Here is a 23,536-nt window from a genome sequence, read left to right as displayed (position 1 = left end):
CCGTTTCTCCCCTACACGGGGCAGTTCCGTTGCCCTGGAGCTGTGCTATTACTCACACTGTCGTCTTCCGTCTCGTTAAAACTCAAAATAACAAGGAAAACCTTCCTCGTCTTTCATAAATATCCTTGCCTTCCGACATAGTCCTTTGTGTGTAGCTGATAAGACGGCTCGCTATTCCTCCCACGGAGAATCTTGCTACTCGTCCTTTCGACTGTGGTAAAAAATCTGAATAGATAAGAAGATTCACAGTTCTGGAGAAGTACCATAGGAATTGGGAGTTAACGTACAGAGTAATTAAAGTTGAAAGGGCTGTAATAAATCATTATAATAGCGATAGGCAAAAGCAGCGGAGCGGAGCGACAGTAAAAGCAGCTTGCTTTGCTGAAGCAGGAAGTACTCTCACTTCATCCCCTGGTGATGTTCCTCTGACTCCACACTCTAACAAGACAAGAGGGTCTCCCTCACAATATGTCAATAAAGCACACCACAGGAAAAAGGTACATTATTGTACGTTATGTTAAGTATTTACAAAAATTTGCAATGTGAACATATTACAAATAAGTAATATATTGACGTATTTACAATTACATATTCAAATTTCTTTTAACGTTTTCAGAAAAAAAGTCCCCTGCCGGTGGACAAACCCAGGACGCTCACATGGGAGGCAAGTGTCTCAAGACACACTTTTCTGATAGCCTCACTCTTCTTCATACTGGATACATATACTGCCCTGCAGAAGCTAACCGCAGTAACAATTATTTTTATTTTTAAATAAGTGAAATTAAACATCTCAATATCTGTCATCTCAGAGTTCAATCTTGCTCTGTTTTAGAGAAAAGGGGTATACAGAATTGCAGTAACTACAAAATCACTGGATTGTCAAAGAACTATTCTTTTAATTTAATAAACATACATTTGCATAAAACAAGCATATCTGTCCACTCCTGTTAGGGTTTGGGGTGATGATGAAGGAGAGAACACAGTATGCAGACCAGGAGGAAGGAACGGAGGCAGAGACGAGGGGTGATGCTTAAGAAGGGATGTTTACTGACTCAATCAAAATACAAAACAAACGAAAGGAACTAGTACTACTAAACAACGAAGGAAAACAAGAAAACGACAGGGGTAGACAGGCATGAACTCACTAGACATCAACAGGGAAGGCAGGCACGACACGGGGAAAACGAGGAGACAATGACGCCAAAAAGATCCCAACAAACCACAAGCAATAAATACAGATACTACTTTTTTTTGTATCCACTTTTTCTCCCATTTTTTCTATATTTTCTCCCATCCCAATTTCGTATCATCCAATTCAACCCTCCCCTGTCACGAACGCTGTTTCTTGCCTCCCACAAGCCGGCTGCAATGTGGACTAAGTCATACATAGCACAAGTCCCCTCCGGTACTTGAGGTAACAGCAGTCGCATCTTTTCACCTGCGCAGCTCGATCTCTCAGTGGTGAGGAGTAACGCGTGGGAGGCTCACGCTGCCCCCGACACTTCCTGATTCCACTGCGCAGGCGCACCAACCGACCTGTAGGAGTTGCTGTCCACAACGCCCGATCCCCACCCATCAGTTTCCCACCCCCTAATACGGCCAATGTGTATTAGTACGGACGACCAGCTAAACTGAAAGCAAATGTGGAGCGCTGGGCTCGAACAGGCAAGCCCAGCGTCTCCAGATTTCGTGGCGAGCGCCTTGCCCACTACGCCACGTAGACGCCCTCAAAATACAGACACTACTTAACACTGATTACAATGGAAAACACCTGGGGGAAGAGGGCACTAAAACTAATACAATAATCAACAACACCGGAACAAGGACTGAACTAATACAACACACAGGAGAAGAATACCAAACACAAAAAACAACCTAAACAGATAACACCTGTAATAAATAACCTAATTGTAACAACAGTATATTTCTAATGCAATCAGTGAGCATCTTCACCGACTGCATTAACTGCAGGTGAAACCCAGATGGCGCTATAACACCACCATCAATCCCTTGTGTGGGACAGTAACTCCTATTGTCCCTACTGTCAATGTGGGGTTGCCTCTCCCAACCTTGTGCAGGTCTGGGAGTGTAACAGTACCTCCCCCCAAACGGGGGGCTTCCAGACCCCCGAGAACAACGTCCGGACACGGGTGAAGCAGGAAGCCGGGACCCCAGAACGAACCCAGGGAGAGGACCCGGAGACCTGGGGCCGGGAGCCCGAGCAAAAAACCCAGGAGGGGCACAGCAGCCAGGGGGGCTGAAAACGGGTGCAGAGGCCCGGAGAGGGGGGGTTGGGATGGGGACAGAGACCCGGAGAGTGGGACTGGATCCGGGGACCGAGGCCCGACGAGGGGGGGTGGGGATGGGAACAGAGGCCTGGAGAGGGAAGGCGGGGAGATAAACAGGGGACCGGAGAGGGGAGTTGGACCCGGGGACCGAGGCCCGACGAGGGGGGGTGGGGACGGGAACAGAAGCCCGGAAAGGGGAGGCGGGGAGAGAAACAGGGAGCCGGTCAGGGAGCCTGGAGCCAGGGACCGAGGGTAAGGACCCCGGAGCAGGATCGCGGACGAGCGACCCTCCAGCCGCCGGACTAGGGACCGGATCAGGAGAGCCGGAACGGAGTTGCGGCGGCGGCGACCCCCGGAGCAGGATCCAACGCAGACCACGGCGAAGACCACGGCGAGGACCAGGGCACCGATCACGGCGTAGGGCTGGACCAGACGGGGAGCCAGGACCAGTCGAGGAGCCAGGAGCCGGTGTAGCAGCCGGACCAGGTGTAGAGGCTGGGCAGGACGTGGAAACCGGACCGGTCTCGGCGGTGAGGCGTGGCGTAGGATCCGGAGATGAGGAGCCTGGAACGGTGACAGCCGGGGCTACGCTGACTGGAACCAGGCTGGCTGCGACGGCCGGATCAGCTGTGGAGGCCTTGTTAGCTGTACTAGCCCCGCTCGCCCTCTGAGCCTTGCTAGGCCTCGGAGGTCTGCAAACTGCGGGAGCTAGGCTAACCGTGGGGCCTGAGCCAGCTGTAGGGACTAGGCTACCGGGCGGGACGCGTCTATGCCAAATACAACGGCGTTCGGTTTCCGCGTAGCCGTTTTGCGCTCTGATTGGCCGAGCGCGCGCATGCGCATGAGCCGCGACAAGCCTCTCTGCCTCTGCTGCCGCTGTATGTTGGAGAACCAGCGGTCTTCCGCTCCTCCTCACTCGAGAGTGAGAGCAAAGCCGCGCGAGGGGGCGGCACCTCGGCACAGCTCAGCCCTGTGTGACACAAGCAGGAAGGAGGAGATGGGAGTCCTTCCAATCAGAATATGTTGTTTCTTTACACATATGTTGGCTTATGAATATGTCTTTATATTTACAAATGAATGACTAATTCGGTCAGAAATAGCGTATCTAATAACGTTAGTAAGCACTGCTTATATGCTTATTATGTCCGCGGGGTACAGTAAACGTTTCTCCCGGTACATTCTGAAGAGCACACCGCTGTATGTTGGAGAACCAGCGGTCTTCCGCTCCTCCTCACTCGAGTGAGAGCAAAGCCGCGCGAGGGGGCGGCACCTCGGCACAGCTCAGCCCTTTGTGACACGAGCAGGAAGGAGGAGATGGGAGTCCTTCCAATCAGAATATGTTGTTTCTTTACACATATGTTGGCTTATGAATATGTCTTTATAGCTACAAATGAATGACTAATTCGGTCAGAAAGCAGTAACATAACAGTTGCAATGTTGTGTTACTGCTTCTCGGCATAAGCCCCATAATAAGACCGTCTCTGGTTTGCTCCAGCGGACACCAGAGCTCAGCGATGCCGCTCGCGGGAGCATTTTCTCCCCGCTGGCGATCGCAGCATGGAGGGTCGCGGACCAGCCTGGCAGCAGAGGGCAGAGAGGCTTGTCGCGGCTCATGCGCATGCGTGCGCTCGGCCAATCAGAGCGCAAAACGGCTACGCGGAAACCGAACGGCGTTGTATTTGGCATAGACGCGGGCGGGACTGTACTAGCTGTGGACATCTGGTCAGCTTCAAGAACTAGGCTGACCCTGAACCTTGAGCCTAAACCAGCAGTGGGGACTGTGCTAGCTGGGGAGGCCTGGTTAGCTGCGGGGGCTAAGCTAACGGGCGGAACTGTGCTAGCTGTGGACGTCTGGTTTGCCCCAGGAACCAGGCTGACCGTGAACCTTGAGCCTAAGCTAGCAGTGGGGAATGTGCTAGCTGGGGAGGCCTGGTTAGCTGCGGGGGCTAAGCTAACGGGCGGGACTGTGCTAGCTGTGGACGTCTGGTTAGCTACAAGAGCTAAGCTAACGGGCGGGGCTGTGCTAGCTGTGGACGTCAGGTTAGCTTCAGGAACTAGGCTGACCGTGAATCTGGAGCCTAAGCTAGCAGTGGGGACTGTGCTAGCTGGGGAAGCCTGGCTAGCTGCAGAGGCTAAGCTAGCAGACGGGGTTGTGCTAACTGTGGACGTCTGGTTAGCTGCAAGAGCTAAGCTAACGGGCGGGGCTGTGCTAGCTGTGGACGTCTGGTTAGCTGTAGGAGCGAACAATGCGTAGGAGCGAGACAATGACGCCACAAAGATCCCAACAAACCACAAGCAATAAATACAGACACTAATTAACACTGATTACAATGGAAAACACCTGGGGGAAGAGGGCACTAAAACTAATACAATAATCAACAACACCGGAACAAGGACTGAACTAATACAACACACAGGAGAAGAATACCAAACACAAAGAACAACCTAAACAGATAACACTTGTAATAAATAACCAGTGTTGGGAAAGTTCACTTTCTACATGAACTAGTTCAGTTCACAGTTCACAATTTTTTTAATTAATTAGTTCAGTTCATAGTTCATAATTCAAAATGTTTAACTAAAGTTCAAAAAATGAACAAATGTATAGTTTATAGTTCTTTAAAAAAAGATTATAGATTTTTCACGTACAGTTACTTACATTACAAAAACACACATTGGGACAAGTGGGGGGGGGGGGGGGTTCCTCCAGTTCATCTATGCCATCATCCACACCATAAGAAAGCAAAAACAAAACAAAAAGAAAAACAAGCAAAAAGGAAAGCAAACCAAGACAGGCACTGTACAGTATTGCACTTGCCTCGAGCCCATTCACATGTAGACATACATATATTTATTTTTTTATATCCTAGGTCTGTCCATACAATGGGGCATTGGGCCTTTAGAAGGATCCAAGAAATTTCAGCAGGAAAATAGTCTAATAGTGGGGCCCACACCTCCTGAAAGGAAGCGTTGTTGCCTCTATGCATTGCACAGTGTCTTTCATGGGGTAGCACACCGAAGATCTCTCTATACCACATTTGTATAGATGGAGGCTTATCCTTAATCCAGTTTATCAGAATGCATTTCCGGGCTGAAAGTAGAAGTTTATCAAATAGATTGAATTGTAAGGGTGTCAAATTAATTTCCTTTGATGGGAGTCCCAGTAAGAAAGCTCCCGGATCCTTCTTTATTTTCACCTTGAAAATGTTGCTTAACTCATGTGCCACTTGGCCCCAGAACCTGGATAAACACTTACATTCCCAAAAGTAGTGATAGTAGGTACCCAGGTCTGTTTGACATTTCGAACATAAAGGAGATATTGAACGGTCCATTTTGTTAGTTCTTTTTTCAATACGTTGCTGCAAGCTATTATTTGTAAAAATTATTGAACCACAGACAGCTATCGGAATACTGGCATTTCCATAACGCTTTGCTGCCGCCCATTCAGTCCACACTAGTAGCAGCTGCAGCTTTCATCTCTACAGTATATTTTCAAAAACATGAGGAAAAACTTTGCTTGAATTGTCTTTATTATGAAAACAGAAACAGGACGTTTGCTTATTCTCAATGTGCCGTTTAAGGTTTGCTGTCGGCATCGTCGGACTTGCTTCTTCAAACCGGGTGGACAAAGTTTACAGACAAACGTTAGATTTTTCCCGTCTGAGTCAGTACTGACTTTAACGTTAAACTCTTTTAAATGCTCATACGCCAACGTTATACAGTCTGACTCTGAGTGAGTGCTGCTCTCGACCTGCTGCTGCAGCTCTCGGCTTCTGCTCGCCGATTCCGCTGTTCCGGTCTGGTCTGTTTGTTGTGAGGAGTCTGATGATGTAGCCAGGGGGTGACAGGCGCGTTGCCAGATTGGGTGGTTTTCCGCATTATTTGAAGCCTGTTTACGGTGTGTTTTAACTGGGTTTTCGGCTGAAAGACATATGAAATCTGGCATCTTTGAACGCCGTTATATAAGAGTGCTGAGAATGAACGCACTTTTGAACGCCGTTATACAGGGCTGAGAATGAACGCTACGTTAGCGGATATACAGTACGTTCAGTTCACGTAAATACGAACGCGTTCAGGTACATCACTGTAAATAACTGTAACAACAGTATATTTCTAATGCAATCAGTGAGCATCTTCACCGACTGCATTAACTGCAGGTGAAACCCAGATGGTGCTATAACACCATCATCAATCCCCTGTGTGGGACAGTAACTCCTATTGTCCCTACTGTCAATGTGGGGTTGCCTCTCCCAACCTTGTGCAGGTCTGGGAGTGTAACACACTCCCATGTTGATAAGAGTATTAAACACTGGAAGATATCCCTTTAAGGTACATTTTGAACAGATTTATGGACAATTATGGACAATCGTGCGATTATTCGCGATTAGCCCTAATATATATAGAGGAGGACAGACTTTGTTTGGTGTGTGAGCAACTGTAGGTAACATTGAAAATTAGGTAAATCTTTTGTTTTACTCTCGTAAGGGAAGTACTTTTTAGTAAAATGTCCATTTATGTAAAAAAAAAATTAGCAGGATGAATATGAACAACTTGAGTCGTGCTTCAGGAAGGGAACCTTTTTGTATCAGATTTCATTTGTCAAGCTTGGAGAGAGAAGATAGAATACTTTGTTTAAGACCGAGCTGTAATCTGTATTTGTGTAATCTGTATTCAGATAATTCAATGAAATGTAATGTAATAAATAATAATGGAACACTGTTACAATATCTTCGGTGTCTTATAAATCCATGAGGGTTTGGCACTTTGTGTGCATGACACGAAAATACAATAATGAGATAGGATTAGATTAAAATGTATTGTCAGTACAGTACAACGAAGTTTGCCATCCAACCAGAGTGCAAATGGAACAGTAAAGTGCAACAGTAATATTCAATGTACAGGTGATTATCTAAGGTATAAAATATATAAATCTATATAAAGTAATAGTGCTAATCAGATATATGTACAGAGTTGTAGTATTATTATGTACAGTGATACAGGTATAAAGACACTATGGTAGTAAGTCATACTGACCAGCAGCGTAACTAGTAAGAGATATGTACAGATATAGATATAATATCTACAGATATGTAACAAGGGTTACATGCAGGTATGTACAGTATGTTATCTACGGTAAGAATAAATATATATATATATATACGGTATAGTGCATGCTATCATCATACAGTATATGGATTATATGCAGGCTAGCTGATCCGTATCGGCTTCCATTCATTTGTGCTAAACTAGGCTAGCTTGCAGCCGGATAGCCTTCTACTGAACACACAGAGAGGAAACTGGTATCTATGTTCTTGTCTGACTCTGGAGAAGACAGTGATGTTGGTATCTATGTTCTGACTCTTGAGAAGACAGTGATGTTGGTATCTATGTTGTTCTGACTTTGGAGAAGACAGTGATGTTGGTATCTATGTTCTGACTCTGGACAGGAGTTTTTCCCCATAATGTCGGCGTGTTCCTTTAACTTGGTCGCGTGCTTCTGATTTTACCTTTACTTCACGTTTGATTTGAAAGCAGAACATCAACTTTATTTTTTAACCACAAGACACCCGTTCCCATCAGATCTATCTTCACTTCACTGTGTGTGTGTGTGTGTGTGTGTGTGTGTGTGTGTGTGTGTGTGTGTGTGTGTGTGTGTGTGTGTGTGTGTGTGTGTGTGTGTGTGTGTGTGTGTGTGTGTGTGTGTGTGTGTGTGTGTGTGTGTGTGTGTGTGTGTGTGTGTGTGTGTGTGTGTGTGTGTGTGTGTGTGTGTGTGTGTGTGTGTGTGTGTGTGTGTGTGTGTGTGTGTGTGTGTGTGTGTGTGTGTGTGTGTGTGCGTGCGTGCGTGCGTGCGTGCGTGCGTGCGTGCGTGCGTGCGTGCGTGCGTGCGTGCTTGCGTGTGTGTGAGTTACGGTTGTGAGAGTGAGTCATCTCTTTGTCTTCATTGGTCCGTTTGAAGTTCAGTGCAGCAGTACCAGCACGTTAGTGATACTGTTCACCGTCGGAAACGATCTGCCCAGAAGTGCTCTGATCCGAGATCAGTGTGGGGCTTTGTTCTCCAGAGCGACTGCACTCCTCGAAGGTCACCGGTGCGGGGCGCCAAGACGAGCTGACCCTAGATCTGTGACGAGTTGTACTTTTCCACTTTCTGTACTTTCTGCGGGCCTGGGATCGAGACGTGTAGGTGAGGAGAGGAAAAGAGAGGAGGATGTGAGGAGAGGAAAGGAGAGGAGGATGTGAGAACTTCCTCTAACTGTTTGCAGTTTCGTCCTTAGGATGTGGTGGTGGTCTCTCCCTGCTAGGAACTAGAGAAGCTGAGGCTTTTCACCTGACAAGAAATGGCCAAACAGTGACTTGAAATGGTCCAACACAGACTCCGTTATACGGCAGATTAGATTAGATTAGATTAGATTAGATTAGATTAGATTAGATTAGATTAGATTAGATATATCAAAATCTCATATGGTTTCAAAGAGAAATTCGAAGACATTTTAGTGCCCAAGCCTTTTTGATTGACGTTTCCCATGGCAACCTACACTACACATCTGAAATCCTAGATGATGTAAATGGCCATTGTTACACTTGCTATGATAAATGTATTGGTTTACACTCATTTATAAAATCCTCCTTGGGCTTTTAACTGTATCTGTCTGTTCTGCTTCATGTCTTACATACCTTGTACTTTTGTTTGGTGTGTGTTTTAATTATTTCCTTTACAGTACCTCTGTGATGTATGTATCGTCTGTCTCTTACCTCTGTTTACATTTAGTAATTTAGCTGATGCTTTTATCCAAAGCGATTTACCAGTCTGTGATGTGATGTGTCTGTCTCTTTTCTATAAAAAATTTTGTCTCCTTTCTCTGTTACGCTTCGAGAGGTATTTTCGTCCTCTCACCAGGCTGTCATTGAAAATAAGAATTTGTTCTTAATTGATCTGACTTGTTAAATAAAGGTTAAATTAAAAAACAAGAAATTCACAAAATAACTGTCTTTCTGTTATTGACAAACAACAGCTTTATGTAACTATAGAAGAGAGCCTGCTTTTCAGCAGCTTTATGTAACTATAGAAGAGAGTAACCTCTGCTTTTCAACTAGCAGCTTTATGTAACTATAGAAGAGAGCCTGCTTTTCAACTAGCAGCTTTATGTAACTATAGAAGAGAGCCTGCTTTTCAACTAGCAGCTTTATGTAACTATAGAAGAGAGCCTGCTTTTCAACTAGCAGCTTTATGTAACTATAGAAGAGAGCCTGCTTTTCAACTAGCAGATTTATGTAACTATAGAAGAGAGCCTGCTTTTCAACTAGCAGCTTTATGTAACTATAGAAGAGAGCCTGCTTTTCAACTAGCAGCTTTATGTAACTATAGAAGAGAGCCTGCTTTTCAACTAGCATATTTATGTAACTATAGAAGAGAGCCTGCTTTTCAACTAGCAGCTTTATGTAACTATAGAAGAGAGCCTGCTTTTCAACTAGCAGCTTTATGTAACTATAGAAGAGAGAGTAACCCCTGCTTTTCAACTAGCAGCTTTATGTAACTATAGAAGAGAGAGTAACCCCTGCTTTTCAACTAGCAGCTTTATGTAACTATAGAAGAGAGCCTGCTTTTCAACTAGCAGCTTTATGTAACCATAGAAGAGAGCCTGCTTTTCAACTAGCAGCTTTATGTAACTATAGAAGAGAGCCTGCTTTTCAACTAGCAGCTTTATGTAACTATAGAAGAGAGCCTGCTTTTCAACTAGCAGCTTTATGTAACTATAGAAGAGAGCCTGCTTTTCAACTAGCAGCTTTATGTAACTATAGAAGAGAGCCTGCTTTTCAACTAGCAGCTTTATGTAACTATAGAAGAGAGCCTGCTTTTCAACTAGCAGCTTTATGTAACTATAGAAGAGACCCTGCTTTTCAACTAGCAGCTTTATGTAACTATAGAAGAGAGCCTGCTTTTCAACCAGCAGCTTTATGTAACTATAGAAGAGAGCCTGCTTTTCAACTAGCAGCTTTATGTAACTATAGAAGAGAGCCTGCTTTTCAACTAGCAGCTTTATGTAACTATAGAAGAGAGCCTGCTTTTCAACCAGCAGCTTTATGTAACTATAGAAGAGAGCCTGCTTTTCAACTAGCAGCTTTATGTAACTATAGAAGAGAGAGTAACCCCTGCTTTTCAACTAGCAGCTTTATGTAACTATAGAAGAGAGCCTGCTTTTCAACTAGCAGCTTTATGTAACTATAGAAGAGAGCCTGCTTTTCAACCAGCAGCTTTATGTAACTATAGAAGAGAGCCTGCTTTTCAACTAGCAGCTTTATGTAACTATAGAAGAGAGCCTGCTTTTCAACCAGCAGCTTTATGTAACTATAGAAGAGAGCCTGCTTTTCAACCAGCAGCTTTATGTAACTATAGAAGAGAGTAACCTCTGCTTTTCAACTAGCAGCTTTATGTAACTATAGAAGAGAGCCTGCTTTTCAACCAGCAGCTTTATGTAACTATAGAAGAGAGTAACCTCTGCTTTTCAACTAGCAGCTTTATGTAACTATAGAAGAGAGCCTGCTTTTCAACTAGCAGCTTTATGTAACTATAGAAGAGACCCTGCTTTTCAACTAGCAGCTTTATGTAACTTTAGAAGAGAGCCTGCTTTTCAACTAGCAGCTTTATGTAACTATAGAAGAGAGTAACCTCTGCTTTTCAACTAGCAGCTTTATGTAACTATAGAAGAGAGCCTGCTTTTCAACCAGCAGCTTTATGTAACTATAGAAGAGAGTAACCTCTGCTTTTCAACTAGCAGCTTTATGTAACTATAGAAGAGAGCCTGCTTTTCAACTAGCAGCTTTATGTAACTATAGAAGAGACCCTGCTTTTCAACTAGCAGCTTTATGTAACTATAGAAGAGAGCCTGCTTTTCAACCAGCAGCTTTATGTAACTATAGAAGAGAGCCTGCTTTTCAACCAGCAGCTTTATGTAACTATAGAAGAGAGCCTGCTTTTCAACGAGCAGATTTATGTAACTATAGAAGAGAGCCTGCTTTTCAACTAGCAGCTTTATGTAACTATAGAAGAGAGCCTGCTTTTCAACCAGCAGCTTTATGTAACTATAGAAGAGAGCCTGCTTTTCAACTAGCAGCTTTATGTAACTATAGAAGAGAGCCTGCTTTTCAACTAGCAGCTTTATGTAACTATAGAAGAGAGCCTGCTTTTCAACTAGCAGCTTTATGTAACTATAGAAGAGAGCCTGCTTTTCAACTAGCAGCTTTATGTAACTATAGAAGAGAGCCTGCTTTTCAACTAGCAGCTTTATGTAACTATAGAAGAGAGAGTAACCCCTGCTTTTCAACCAGCAGCTTTATGTAACTATAGAAGAGAGCCTGCTTTTCAACTAGCAGCTTTATGTAACTATAGAAGAGAGCCTGCTTTTCAACTAGCAGCTTTATGTAACTACAGAAAAGAGCCTGCTTTTCAACTAGCAGCTTTATGTAACTATAGATGTACAGTAAATGTACATGGTCTTGTCAATATTCCAATGTACAGTTTTGCTTACACAGTTGTACAGTGCCCCCCCCCCCCCCCCACCCAACCACCTCCAATGTACAGTACCCCCCCCCCCACCTACCCAACCTCCTCCAATGTACAGTTTCTACGTCAAATGTATATACTTTTTTCTGGACTCTTTTCGTATCACAAACAGTACTGTATGTGCAAATCTGGTATGTCATAAATGTATAGATGTAGCAGTACTGTCTATCTGTATGTCATATATGTCATTTATGTTACGATGAATTGAAAATGGGGGACCCTGATGTAAACAAGACGAAAGTCTTTCTCTGGTCTGCATCCCCTTAACAATTGTATGTATTGAGCTGTACTGTACTCTACCCATTCTGCAATCTGTTAATAAAGTTTTCAAATAATCAATCAATAGAAGAGAGAGTAACCCTGTGTATGTAACTATAAAGTAAGGAGTCTCTGTCTGCGTGTGTCTGTGTCTGTCTGCGTGTGTCTGTCTGTGTCTGTCTGCGTGTGTCTGTGTCTGTCTGTGTGTGTCTGTCTGTCTGTCTGTCTGAGTGTGTCTGTGTCTCGTCTGTCTGTGTCTGTCTGTGTCTGTCTGCGTGTGTCTGTGTCTGTCTGCGTGTGTCTGTCTGCGTGTGTCTGTGTCTGTCTGCGTGTTACGACCCTGGCTCAAAGGCACGCAACCTATGTGCAAAACCGACACCAAAACCTGTGTTTAACCCAAAAAGACGACTTTAACCATGAAATACTGATACAAACTAAAGAACAAAGAATAGAAGAACGTGATAACTCTCTGTTAACCCACACTCCTCTAACCACAGACAGCCTGCATGTGTGACTGAAGGGCTGGTTTTAACCTAACAGCAGGTAACCAATCAGCAGCAATTAGCTAATTAGCAGCCCTCACCTGTATGCCCAGTGACACAGGAGGAATCAGGCTCATGGTACATAACACCTCCCCCACCAAACTGGTTGCCCAAGAGGCAACCACTACATATCAAACCCATAAACAAAAAAAAAACAAAAAAACTGTGACCCATTTAGGTGTCAGGGCCACTACCACAACAGTGATAACGGGCCGGCCACTGTCGAACACGACCACCAACCGTGTTGTATGCTCCCCACTGTGGAACATTTGCCAATGCTGTGTAAAACAAAAAACAACCCTGTCCCGACTCTCGGGCAAGCTAGACCTCACAAAAGGTTCCGCCACTGCGGTACATGGCTGCAGTGGGGCAGGCACCTCCTCCCCTGAGGCGTAAGACTTAGGACCCCGTCGACCAACCAAGACCTTATCATATATGAGCTCCCTTTCAACAGGCCCCTCCACCGATACCGACCTGTCAAAAATAGACTGCAAACCAAAATCAATTTGAGAACTAATCTCACTGCGCTCAACAGGACAGAACACAGAAAAACAAAAACCACAGATCTCCGACACCACCACCACGCCCATATCCATCCCACCTGGCACTGGCAGTTCAGGATACTGCAAACCGTGAACATCCAGAGTAGGATGTACCGCCTCAGGTACAGCCCCACCGTCCCTGGAACATGGCAATACGTCAGTCACAAAAGCGTCTGGAACACCATCCAAAATGGCGTCACACAAAATAACATTGTCCTGATCAAAATGGCTGCCACTCAACAGACCAGGTCGCGAAGGCGGCTCCTGCTCCACAGGAACACAGGTAACTAGGTTGACTATCACACCTAGTGCATGGCAGATTTGATTTGATTTGATTTGATTTGATTTGATACGTGAATCAATGTCAGAATCATCAAATGACATACTGGGACCATCCCTGCCCACAAGTGAATCATCAGGGACAATAGAGCTACTGTGGGAAGGCTGGCAGCCTAAGTCAGGCCTAGTAGCCTCTTCAACTAGAACGGTGTCACATGAATCAACAGCATCTCTCATAGCATCCTTCCCACACTCATCCTCCAATTCGTTCGTGGCCTCAGCCACCGTACAGGCTGGAAAGACCTTGAGACACTGCGCTGCCAGATCATCTCCTGCCACATGCCTCTCCGGCACGCATGTCAACTCTGGCTTCACCACCGGGCCTAACACAAAGGCACAATCAAGAGAATCATTATGCAGAGGTACATCCACAGTGTGCTTTCCAAAATTCTCAACAGGTACACTTTTCAATTCAACAAAGAATGTGTCACTAAGTGTAATGTCCCAAGTCGAAGTATCAGCAACATCACTTTTGTCCTTTGACATTGCCCGTGTCACAGCACACACAGGGAACACTCCTGGATGTTTCTGTGCCAGCTCATTAGGGACCTCAGAAACCACAGGAATGGGAGTTACAACTGGAGTAGCCAACACTTTGTCACCAGCCAAATCATTCCCTAGAATGAAGGACACCCCTCTTATGGGAATGTGAGAACATACCCCCACAACAACATTGCCTGATACTAAGGGAGAATTGAGCGTGACCTCATGCAAAGGTGCATCCACAAATCCACCTCCAAAGCCCCGAACAACGACACCGGAATGCAAAGAAGAGTTTTCTGAAAACGGCAAAATCCCCTCCAGAATGAGGGACTGAAAAGCACCGGTATCTCTCCAAATTGTTATAGCCTGTTTGGACTCTAGTGCATTAGTCAGGGAAACAAATCCATCCATCATAAATCTTGAGGAACCCTCAAGCTCTTTGTCCACACGTTTGATACTTTCCCCATCACCCTCTAACGTTGGCATAGGTGTTCTGCATATGGTTTCTACCAGAGCCACCGTTCTGACATTTTTCTGTTCAAGCACCGGGCACCCAGCAACGATATGACCAGGCTCTTTACAGTAGAAACAGATAATCCCTTCTGGGAATGCACCAGCAGAACCACCCCGCCTAGGAGGTGAAGTTAACTGACCAGCAGACACAGGTTTTGGGAAACGGCCCCCCTGAACATGACACCTATCCCTGGACTCAACACGGTAGTCCTCCAAAAAAACTGACTTGTGTGTCAACACAAACTCATCAGCGAAGACAGCAGCGTCGCCTATCTTCGATACCCTACGCTCATTTAGATGCGTGGAAACGGTATCAGGAACACATCTTTTAAATTCCTCTAGGAGAATCAACTGCCTAAGCTGCTCTCTTGACTCTGCTTTTTGAGAGGTGCACCACCTGTCAAACAGGTTCTCCTTCTCTTTTCCAAATTCAACATACGACTGTCCCTCCGACCTGCGATAGGCTCTAAAACGCTGACGATAGGCCTCGGGGACTAATTCATAAGCCCTCAATATGGAAGCTTTAACAAGCTCATAGTCAGCACTTTGTTCAAGGGACAGAGCAGTATAGGCTTCTTGCGCCTTACAAACAAGAACACACTGCAGCAGCAGCAGCAGCGTCCAGGCCGTATCAGGCCACTTCAACGTGGTTGCCACCCGTTCAAAAAGGGGAAAATACCTTTCCACATCCTTCTTAACAAAAGGAGGCACCATCCTAATATTCCTGCCGACATCAAAGCCAAAATGCGACTCTGAAGGCAGAGCATCCGCCTGTAAGGCAGCATGCTTAAATTCAAGCTCCTTCTGCGCACGCTCGTGCTCCAGCAACATGTGTTTCTCCTTAAGCTCACGCTCCTCTTTCCTCTCCTCTCTCTCCTTAAGCTCACGCTCATGCTCACGCTCCTCTCTCCTCTCCTTAAGCTCACGCTCCATAAGCTCATGCTCACGCTCACGCTCCTCTCTCCTCTCCTTAAGCTCACGCTCCTTAAGCTCACGCTCACGCTCCTCTCTCCTCTCCTCACGCTCCTGTAGCAGCTGTCTTTCCTTAAACTCCAACTCTCTAAGCCTCCACTCACCCTCCGCACCAGACGCGTCAGACAAAGTAGGCTCCTCCACCCTCGCCACAAGCACCTGCTCCCTAACGAGCAAAACCCTCAAAGCACTCAAGGCAGTTGGTTTCAAACGTTTCTCACTGGGAGTAAGCTCTACCCTGTAGTGCACAGCAAGCTCCAGAAGCTGTTCTTTGGAAAACCTCTCCAACATGTCATGCGAAGGGCGATCAACAAAATCCCTAATGGACGCCATCTTTTCTGCACCAGCGCCACAACCCGTTCACTTTAGAGTCACCAAAAAGCTGCCAAAAGCACCCTAGCATACACACAATCTACCTAAAGAACCACCAAAGAGCCACTAAAGAAACACTAAAGAACCACTGAAGAACCAGCGAAGAACCACGAAGAACCACTGAAGAACCACTAAAGAGCCACTAAAGAACCACTGAAGAAACACTACAGAACCACTGAAGAACCACTGAAGAACCATAAAGAATGCTAATGCCAATACTAATAACCAGAAGGGGACGCGGTGGAAATGTGTGCTCTACTGAGCGCACCTTTCTAGTTTGCAAAAAAAATTAAAAATAAAAATAAAAAACAACCACCCTGAAATAAATAGATGTGTCAATAGAGGTCAGGTGCTAACAGGTAGGCTAACCAAACACCCAAACAAACTAAATAAATACAACAAACAAATTCAAACAGGTGCCCCTCATAACCTGATACGACTACTTACGCTTCTACATCTAAACTGCAGTCAAAACCCGGCCCACCACATGTCTACCCTAAGAAACACTAAATCAGGCCCTACCACACTACCTGTGTTTTCTGGCCCCCTATTCTACCTACCCTTAAGCTAATGCCCTGTAGACCTAACCCTCTTCAACCACACCTGCTACCAGCCAAAGATCATATTTGACCATCCACCCGTCCAGTACATGGTATGGTACAAGACAAGTAGATGGTGCTAATCACTTCTCTGACTGCCCCAGGAGTATGTGGTGCACAGGAAGCTAACCAACAACCAGAAAATAATGTCCCTATCTACATGTGGTGTGCACTAAACTATATATTTTAACAGCATTAAGTAGTCACATCAAATTACAAACAAATAAGGGCATACTCACCTGTTTGATGAACGGCTCCAGCCCCCACGTTACACAACATGTAACGAACACCACCCACACCATAGCACCATGACACACCATGCAAAACAAAAAAAACACCAAACAATTTCTAGGGGTACAGATCCCGGACGAGCGCCCAACTGTTACGACCCTGGCTCAAAGGCACGCAACCTATGTGCAAAACCGACACCAAAACCTGTGTTTAACCCAAAAAGACTACTTTAACCATGAAATACTGATACAAACTAAAGAACAAAGAATAGAAGAACGTGATAACTCTCTGTTAACCCACACTCCTCTAACCACAGACAGCCTGCATGTGTGACTGAAGGGCTGGTTTTAACCTAACAGCAGGTAACCAATCAGCAGCAATTAGCTAATTAGCAGCCCTCACCTGTATGCCCAGTGACACAGGAGGAATCAGGCTCATGGTACATAACACTGCGTGTGTCTGTGTCTGTCTGCGTGTGTCTGTGACTGTGACTGTCTGCGTCTGTCTGTGTCTGTCTGTGTCTGTCTGCGGGTGTCTGTGTCTGTCTGTGTCTGTCTGTCTGTGTCTGTCTGTCTGTGTCTGTCAGTGTCTGTCTGCGTGTGTCTGTCTGTCTGTGTCTGTCAGTGTCTGTCTGCGTGTGTCTGTGTCTGTCTGTGTCTGTCTGTCTGTGTCTGTCTGCGTCTGTCTGTGTCTGTCTGCGTGTGTCTGTGTCTGTCTGCGTGTGTCTGTGACTGTCTGTTTCTGTCTGCGTGTGTCTGTCTGCGTGTGTCTGTGACTGTCTGCATCTGTCTGTGTCTGTCTGTGTCTGTCTGCGTGTGTCTGTGTCTGTATGCGTGTGTCTGTGACTGTCTGCGTCTGTCTGCGTGTGTCTGTGTCTGTCTGCGTGTGTCTGTGTCTGTATGCGTGTGTCTGTGACTGTCTGCGTCTGTCTGCGTGTGTCTGTGTCTGTCTGCGTGTGTCTGTGTCTGTATGCGTGTGTCTGTGACTGTCTGCGTCTGTCTGCGTGTGTCTGTGTCTGTCTGCATGTGTCTGTGTCTGTCCTTGGCGTATCTGGAGAACAGCTCCTCCGACTGGCTTCTCGCTCGTCGGGTGTTTGGCTGAGGACCCAGGCTGGTCCGGTGTCGGATTTGGTGCCATTTTGGCCAGGTGGTGGCGCTACGGTGTGTGTGTGTGTCTCTGCATCCTTGCAAGTCAGTAAAGTATTCTGTATAAAAATAACTCATTGTACTACAACGCTGAAGAGGTAGACTTCACATTAGAATTTAGTCTTCTGTGATCCGTGGCGCATAAAATAAATAAATAACAATAATAGTCATTTGTTTTTGGAAAACACTTTGTAGCCGCGACTCTCACGTCCCCTCTCGTCTCCCCCGAGGCCAGGACAGACGGCAACAAGGCTTTCTTCTGTCTCGCGCTATTGTCTGGGACACCTACTGTGTCCTTCGCGCCCTCCGTTTGATCGCGGCCTAAAGAGAGAGAAGGAGAGAGAGGTGTTATCTCTTCCTCTTCCCTTGCTTTGTAAGAGAGAGGCGAGAGATCTCTGTTCTCCTAGAAACAAAGGGTGAGCCGACCTCAGCCACCATCGCTTCTCTGCAGGGAGGGTTAACCCTTTCAGGGTGAGCATTTCTTTTCAAACCTTTTCTTGTTTTCAAGTTTTAAGGTTTTTTTTGTCACATATTATAAGGTACATGTACGTTACAGTGAAATGCTTGGGTTCTGTATGAGCCCCCTGAGATTGTGTTTCATACAGTAACAAAAAAGTTAAATGAATAAAGACCAAACACTATGCAGCATATATAATATACAAAACGAAAATGTACAAAATGCTAAATGGAATTGTTACCCATCTCTGTTACCCATACTGTACGAACATTGAACTCTGTTGCCTAGACTCAATTTATATACCTACCTACTGCTTTCACTGTCTACAACTGTCCTACACTGTAATCACAACTCTCCTACCTCATACTAGTCTACCCATATAACTCTGTATGATAGCATGTACAATAGTGCTGTATATACTGTATATATAAATTCATATATTTATATTTTCCGCATACTGTATATATTGTATATATATCCATGTCTGTCTGAATATATAGCCGCATATAATCCTTTTATATACCTACTTATACCTGCATATAACCAATATACTAACTCTGTATGATAGCATTTACATACCGTATATATATATTTATTCTTACCGTATACATATATATCCATTCCACATCTGTCTATTTGTTTGTATAATTGCAGTGTTTGTTTTGTTTAGGTGTGTCATTTATTGTTTTTCTAATGTGTGTTGTCAATATATTGTATGTATATTGTATTTCATAGCTGCTGCTATGAAAAAGATAATGATCTATAATAAAACAAACAAACACACATTCCATATTATAGAGAAAAAAACATCAAACAAAAATATGTTAGAATCACAGTTTATTTCATAAATAGATCCACGATTAGATAGTTGATTTCACTGTCAGTAACTCAAGCCTTTAACATCTACTGGATGTAGAAATCATTGCTCCCATTAAATGAGATGTTTACTGTGTCTCGAAAAACAATCCCATGACATAGAGACACATTTTGAATGAGTGATTAACATGATTTCACTGGGAAAATAAATCATATATTAAAAAAATATTATAATAATAATACAGGAGATAAGATTACATATAAAGGTAATTTTTGGAATCCTACAAGTTAAACATTCGGTAGTCATTAATTATTTATTTTTACATTTCTTGTGTTGTTTTTTACAGTGTAGTTTCACCCTGATTAGACTAGCTCTCCACTCAACAACCACACCTCGCTAAAGCTTGCTGTCACTGGCCACTTATTAAAATCTGATATGTACAATATGCTTCACAGTTATATATTAGTCTCATTCAGCCTTCATTTGAAAACCTTATCGTTCCAGTTTTGGTGTATTTCTTTTTTTTTATTATTTAAAAAAGCTTTTTTTGTTTTGCATTTCAACCTTTGTCTCCCATCTCCCAATTCTGTCGTCATGACAATTCTCTTCCTGGTCGTTGTGCTGCCCTACTGTCTGGGGAGGCTGTAGACTACCACATGTCTCCTCTGTCAGTCTGGGGAGGGTGTAGACTACCACATGCCTCCTCTGTCAGTCTGGGGAGGGTGTAGACTACCACATGTCTCCTCTGTCAGTCTGGGGAGAGTGTAGACTATCACATGTCTCCTCTGTCGGTCTGGGGAGGGTGTAGACTACCACATGTCTCCTCTGTCAGTCTGGGGAGAGTGTAGACTATCACATGTCTCCTCTGTCGGTCTGGGGAGGGTGTAGACTACCACATGTCTCCTCTGTCAGTCTGGGGAGAGTGTAGACTACCACATGTCTCCTCTGTCGGTCTGGGGAGGGTGTAGACTACCACATGTCTCCTCTGTCAGTCTGGGGAGTGTGTAGACTACCACATGTCTCCTCTGTCAGTCTGGGGAGGGTGTAGACTACCACATGTCTCCTCTGTCAGTCTGGGGAGGGTGTAGACTACCACATGTCTCCTCTGTTGGTCTGGGGAGGGTGTAGACTACCACATGTCTCCTCTGTCAGTCTGGGGAGGGTGTAGACTACCACATGTCTCCTCTGTCAGTCTGGGGAGGGTGTAGACTACCACATGCCTCCTCTGTCAGTCTGTGGAGGGTGTAGACTACCACATGTCTCCTCTGTCAGTCTGGGGACGGTGTAGACTACCACATGTCTCCTCTGTCAGTCTGGGGAGGGTGTAGACTACCACATGTCTCCTCTGTCAGTCTGGGGAGAGTGTAGACTACCACATGCCTCCTCTGTCAGTCTGGGGAGGGTGTAGACTACCACATGTCTCCTCTGTCAGTCTGGGGAGAGTGTAGACTATCACATGTCTCCTCTGTCGGTCTGGGGAGGGTGTAGACTACCACATGTCTCCTCTGTCAGTCTGGGGAGAGTGTAGACTATCACATGTCTCCTCTGTCGGTCTGGGGAGGGTGTAGACTACCACATGTCTCCTCTGTCAGTCTGGGGAGAGTGTAGACTACCACATGTCTCCTCTGTTGGTCTGGGGAGGGTGTAGACTACCACATGTCTCCTCTGTCAGTCTGGGGAGGGTGTAGACTACCACATGTCTCCTCTGTCAGTCTGGGGAGGGTGTAGACTACCACATGTCTCCTCTGTCAGTCTGGAGAGGGTGTAGACTACCACATGTCTCCTCTGTCAGTCTGGGGAGTGTGTAGACTACCACATGTCTCCTCTGTCAGTCTGGGGAGGGTGTAGACTATCACATGTCTCCTCTGTCAGTCTGGGGAGGGTGTAGACTACCACATGTCTCCTCTGTCAGTCTGGAGAGGGTGTAGACTACCACATGTCTCCTCTGTCAGTCTGGGGAGTGTGTAGACTACCACATGTCTCCTCTGTCAGTCTGGGGAGGGTGTAGACTATCACATGTCTCCTCTGTCAGTCTGGGGAGGGTGTAGACTACCACATGTCTCCTCTGTCAATCTGGGGAGGGTGTAGACTACCACATGCCTCCTCTGTCAATCTGGGGAGGGTGTAGACTACCACATTCCTCTGTCAATCTGGGGAGGGTGTAGACTACCACATGCCTCCTCTGTCAATCTGGGGAGGGTGTAGAACTACCACATGCCTCCTCTGATACATGTGGAGTCACCAGCCACTTCTTTTCACCTGACAGTGAGGAGCTTCACTGGGAGAACATAACACGTGCAGAGGTTCACGCTATCTCTCCCAGATCCCCAACCAACCGGACCGACCAGTAGGAGTCGCTGTTGCAACGACCAGGACTCATACCCCACCGGCTTCCCACCCACGAACACTGACTGACCAAGTCGGAGGTACCGCTGACACATGGGATTTGAACCCAAGGTCTCTGTGGTGGTAGGCGGGTGCTTAGACATCTACACTACCCAGCCGCACCTGTCACTGGTTTGAATAAAGCCCAAGCAAAACCCACTATCTCAAAGATTCAGGGGGGCCCGTCTGAAATGTAGGTTGTGTTTCTTTCCTGAAAAGCGTGACTCTTTGGTCACAGGGGGGAGGCGCATTGTGTATTTATTTGTATTTTATAACAAGGGACCACATGGAAACTACACCCTTATTCCCTGAGCAAACACCATCACGTCCCTCTTCCTGAAGATCACTCCAACAAGTCTGCTGTACACACTTTGAGAAGCCCTTACAGTGTGTTCAGATACGACGCAAAGACAAATATTGTCAATTTGCCAGTTGGACGAGAGTGGGGACCTGCCGTGGAGACACGCTGGAGACATGCTAGGGCCTTTGGTCACAGTAGTGTCAACAGTTGTTGACATTTACAAAAAACGGGACCATTTCTGAATGGGATCTATTCAACGCCTATAGGCTGCAAAGCGTTCATAGCCGTCTATTTCATATTCATTGTAGAAATACTTATATTTGCTCCATCTGTGAAATCATTGCTCAAGCATTCAAGCATTTTCACCTCGAGCGAAGGTGCTTCTGTTTTCCGCGTCTTCCCATTAACGTTGCCTTCTGCGCTGCCTCTGAATTCTGTTTTGCGCATCCCCTCTCCCTTTTTCCTCCCCACGCCAGTCAAGTGTCAGCGTTCCCCAGCGATCACTGAGTCTTCTTCTGCCTCCTCTTCAACCCGAGCCTCTGTCGCTACCTCAACCTTGCTGGGAGTGAGCGTGAATGTAGCCTCTACCCTGCTCTCCTTCTCCTCCTCTACCCTCCTCCCCCTCTCCTCTACCCTGCTCTCCTTCTCCTCCTCTACCCTCCTCCCCCTCTCCTCCTCTACCCTGCTCCCCCTCTCCTCCTCTACCCTCCTCCCCCTCTCCTCTACCCTGCTCTCCTTCTCCTCCTCTACCCTCCTCCCCCTCTCCTCCTCTACCCTGCTCTCCTTCTCCTCCTCTACCCTCCTCCCCCTCTCCTCCTCTACCCTGCTCTCCTTCTTCTCCTCTACCCTCCTCCCCCTCTCCTCCTCTACCCTCCTCTCCCTCTCCTCCTCTACCCTCCTCTCCTTCTTCTCCTCTACCCTCCTCCCCCTCTCTTCCTCTACCCTCCTCTCCCTCTCCTCCTCTACCCTCCTCTCCCTCTCCTCCTCTACCCTCCTCTCCCTCTCCTCTACCCTGCTCTCCTTCTCCTCCTCTACCCTCCTCCCCCTCTCCTCTACCCTGCTCTCCTTCTCCTCCTCTACCCTCCTCTCCCTCTCCTCCTCTACCCTGCTCTCCTTCTCCTCCTCTACCCTCCTCCCCCTCTCCTCTACCCTGCTCTCCTTCTCCTCCTCTACCCTCCTCCCCCTCTCCTCCTCTACCCTGCTCTCCTTCTTCTCCTCTACCCTCCTCCCCCTCTCCTCCTCTACCCTCCTTTCCCTCTCCTCCTCTACCCTCCTCTCCCTCTCCTCCTCTACCCTCCTCTCCCTCTCCTCCTCTACCCTGCTCTCCTCTTCTACCCTCCTCTCCCTCTCCTCCTCTACCCTGCTCTCCTTCTTCTCCTCTACCCTCCTCCCCCTCTCCTCCTCTACCCTCCTCTCCCTCTCCTCCTCTACCCTCCTCTCCCTCTCCTCCTCTACCATCCTCTCCCTCTCCTCATCTACCCTGCTCTCCTCTTCTACCCTGCTCTCCCTCTCCTCCTCTACCCTCCTCTCCCTCTCCTCCTCTACCATCCTCTCCCTCTCCTCCTCTACCCTGCTCTCTCTCTCCTCATCTACCCTGCTCTCCTCTTCTACCCTGCTCTCCCTCTCCTCATCTACCCTACTCTCCTCATCTACCCTGCTCTCCTCCTCTACCCTGCTCTCTCTCTCCTCCTCTACCCTCCTCCCCCTCTCCTGCTCTACCCTGCTCTCCCTCT

At 46.4% G+C, this 23,536-nt stretch overlaps 1 protein-coding gene across 1 annotated transcript in view; it reads right to left on the bottom strand.

Moving 5' to 3' along the window:
* Window positions 1–399: 399 nt before the first annotated feature.
* znf366 (zinc finger protein 366) overlaps window positions 400–23,536 on the bottom strand; it is a gene marked incomplete at both ends in the record, with an annotated part of 55,918 nt that continues 32,781 nt past the window's right edge. The window contains one exon of the mRNA XM_084323151.1: window positions 400–438. Within this exon, the coding sequence (XP_084179277.1) occupies window positions 400–438 (39 nt within the window). The remainder of the gene's footprint in view (window positions 439–23,536) is intronic.

This window comes from Notolepis coatsorum, assembly GCF_963971535.1.
Source record: "Notolepis coatsorum genome assembly, chromosome: 10".
NCBI classification, from domain to species: Eukaryota; Metazoa; Chordata; class Actinopteri; order Aulopiformes; family Paralepididae; genus Notolepis; species Notolepis coatsorum.
This window is presented reverse-complemented; position numbering and strand designations above follow the sequence as displayed.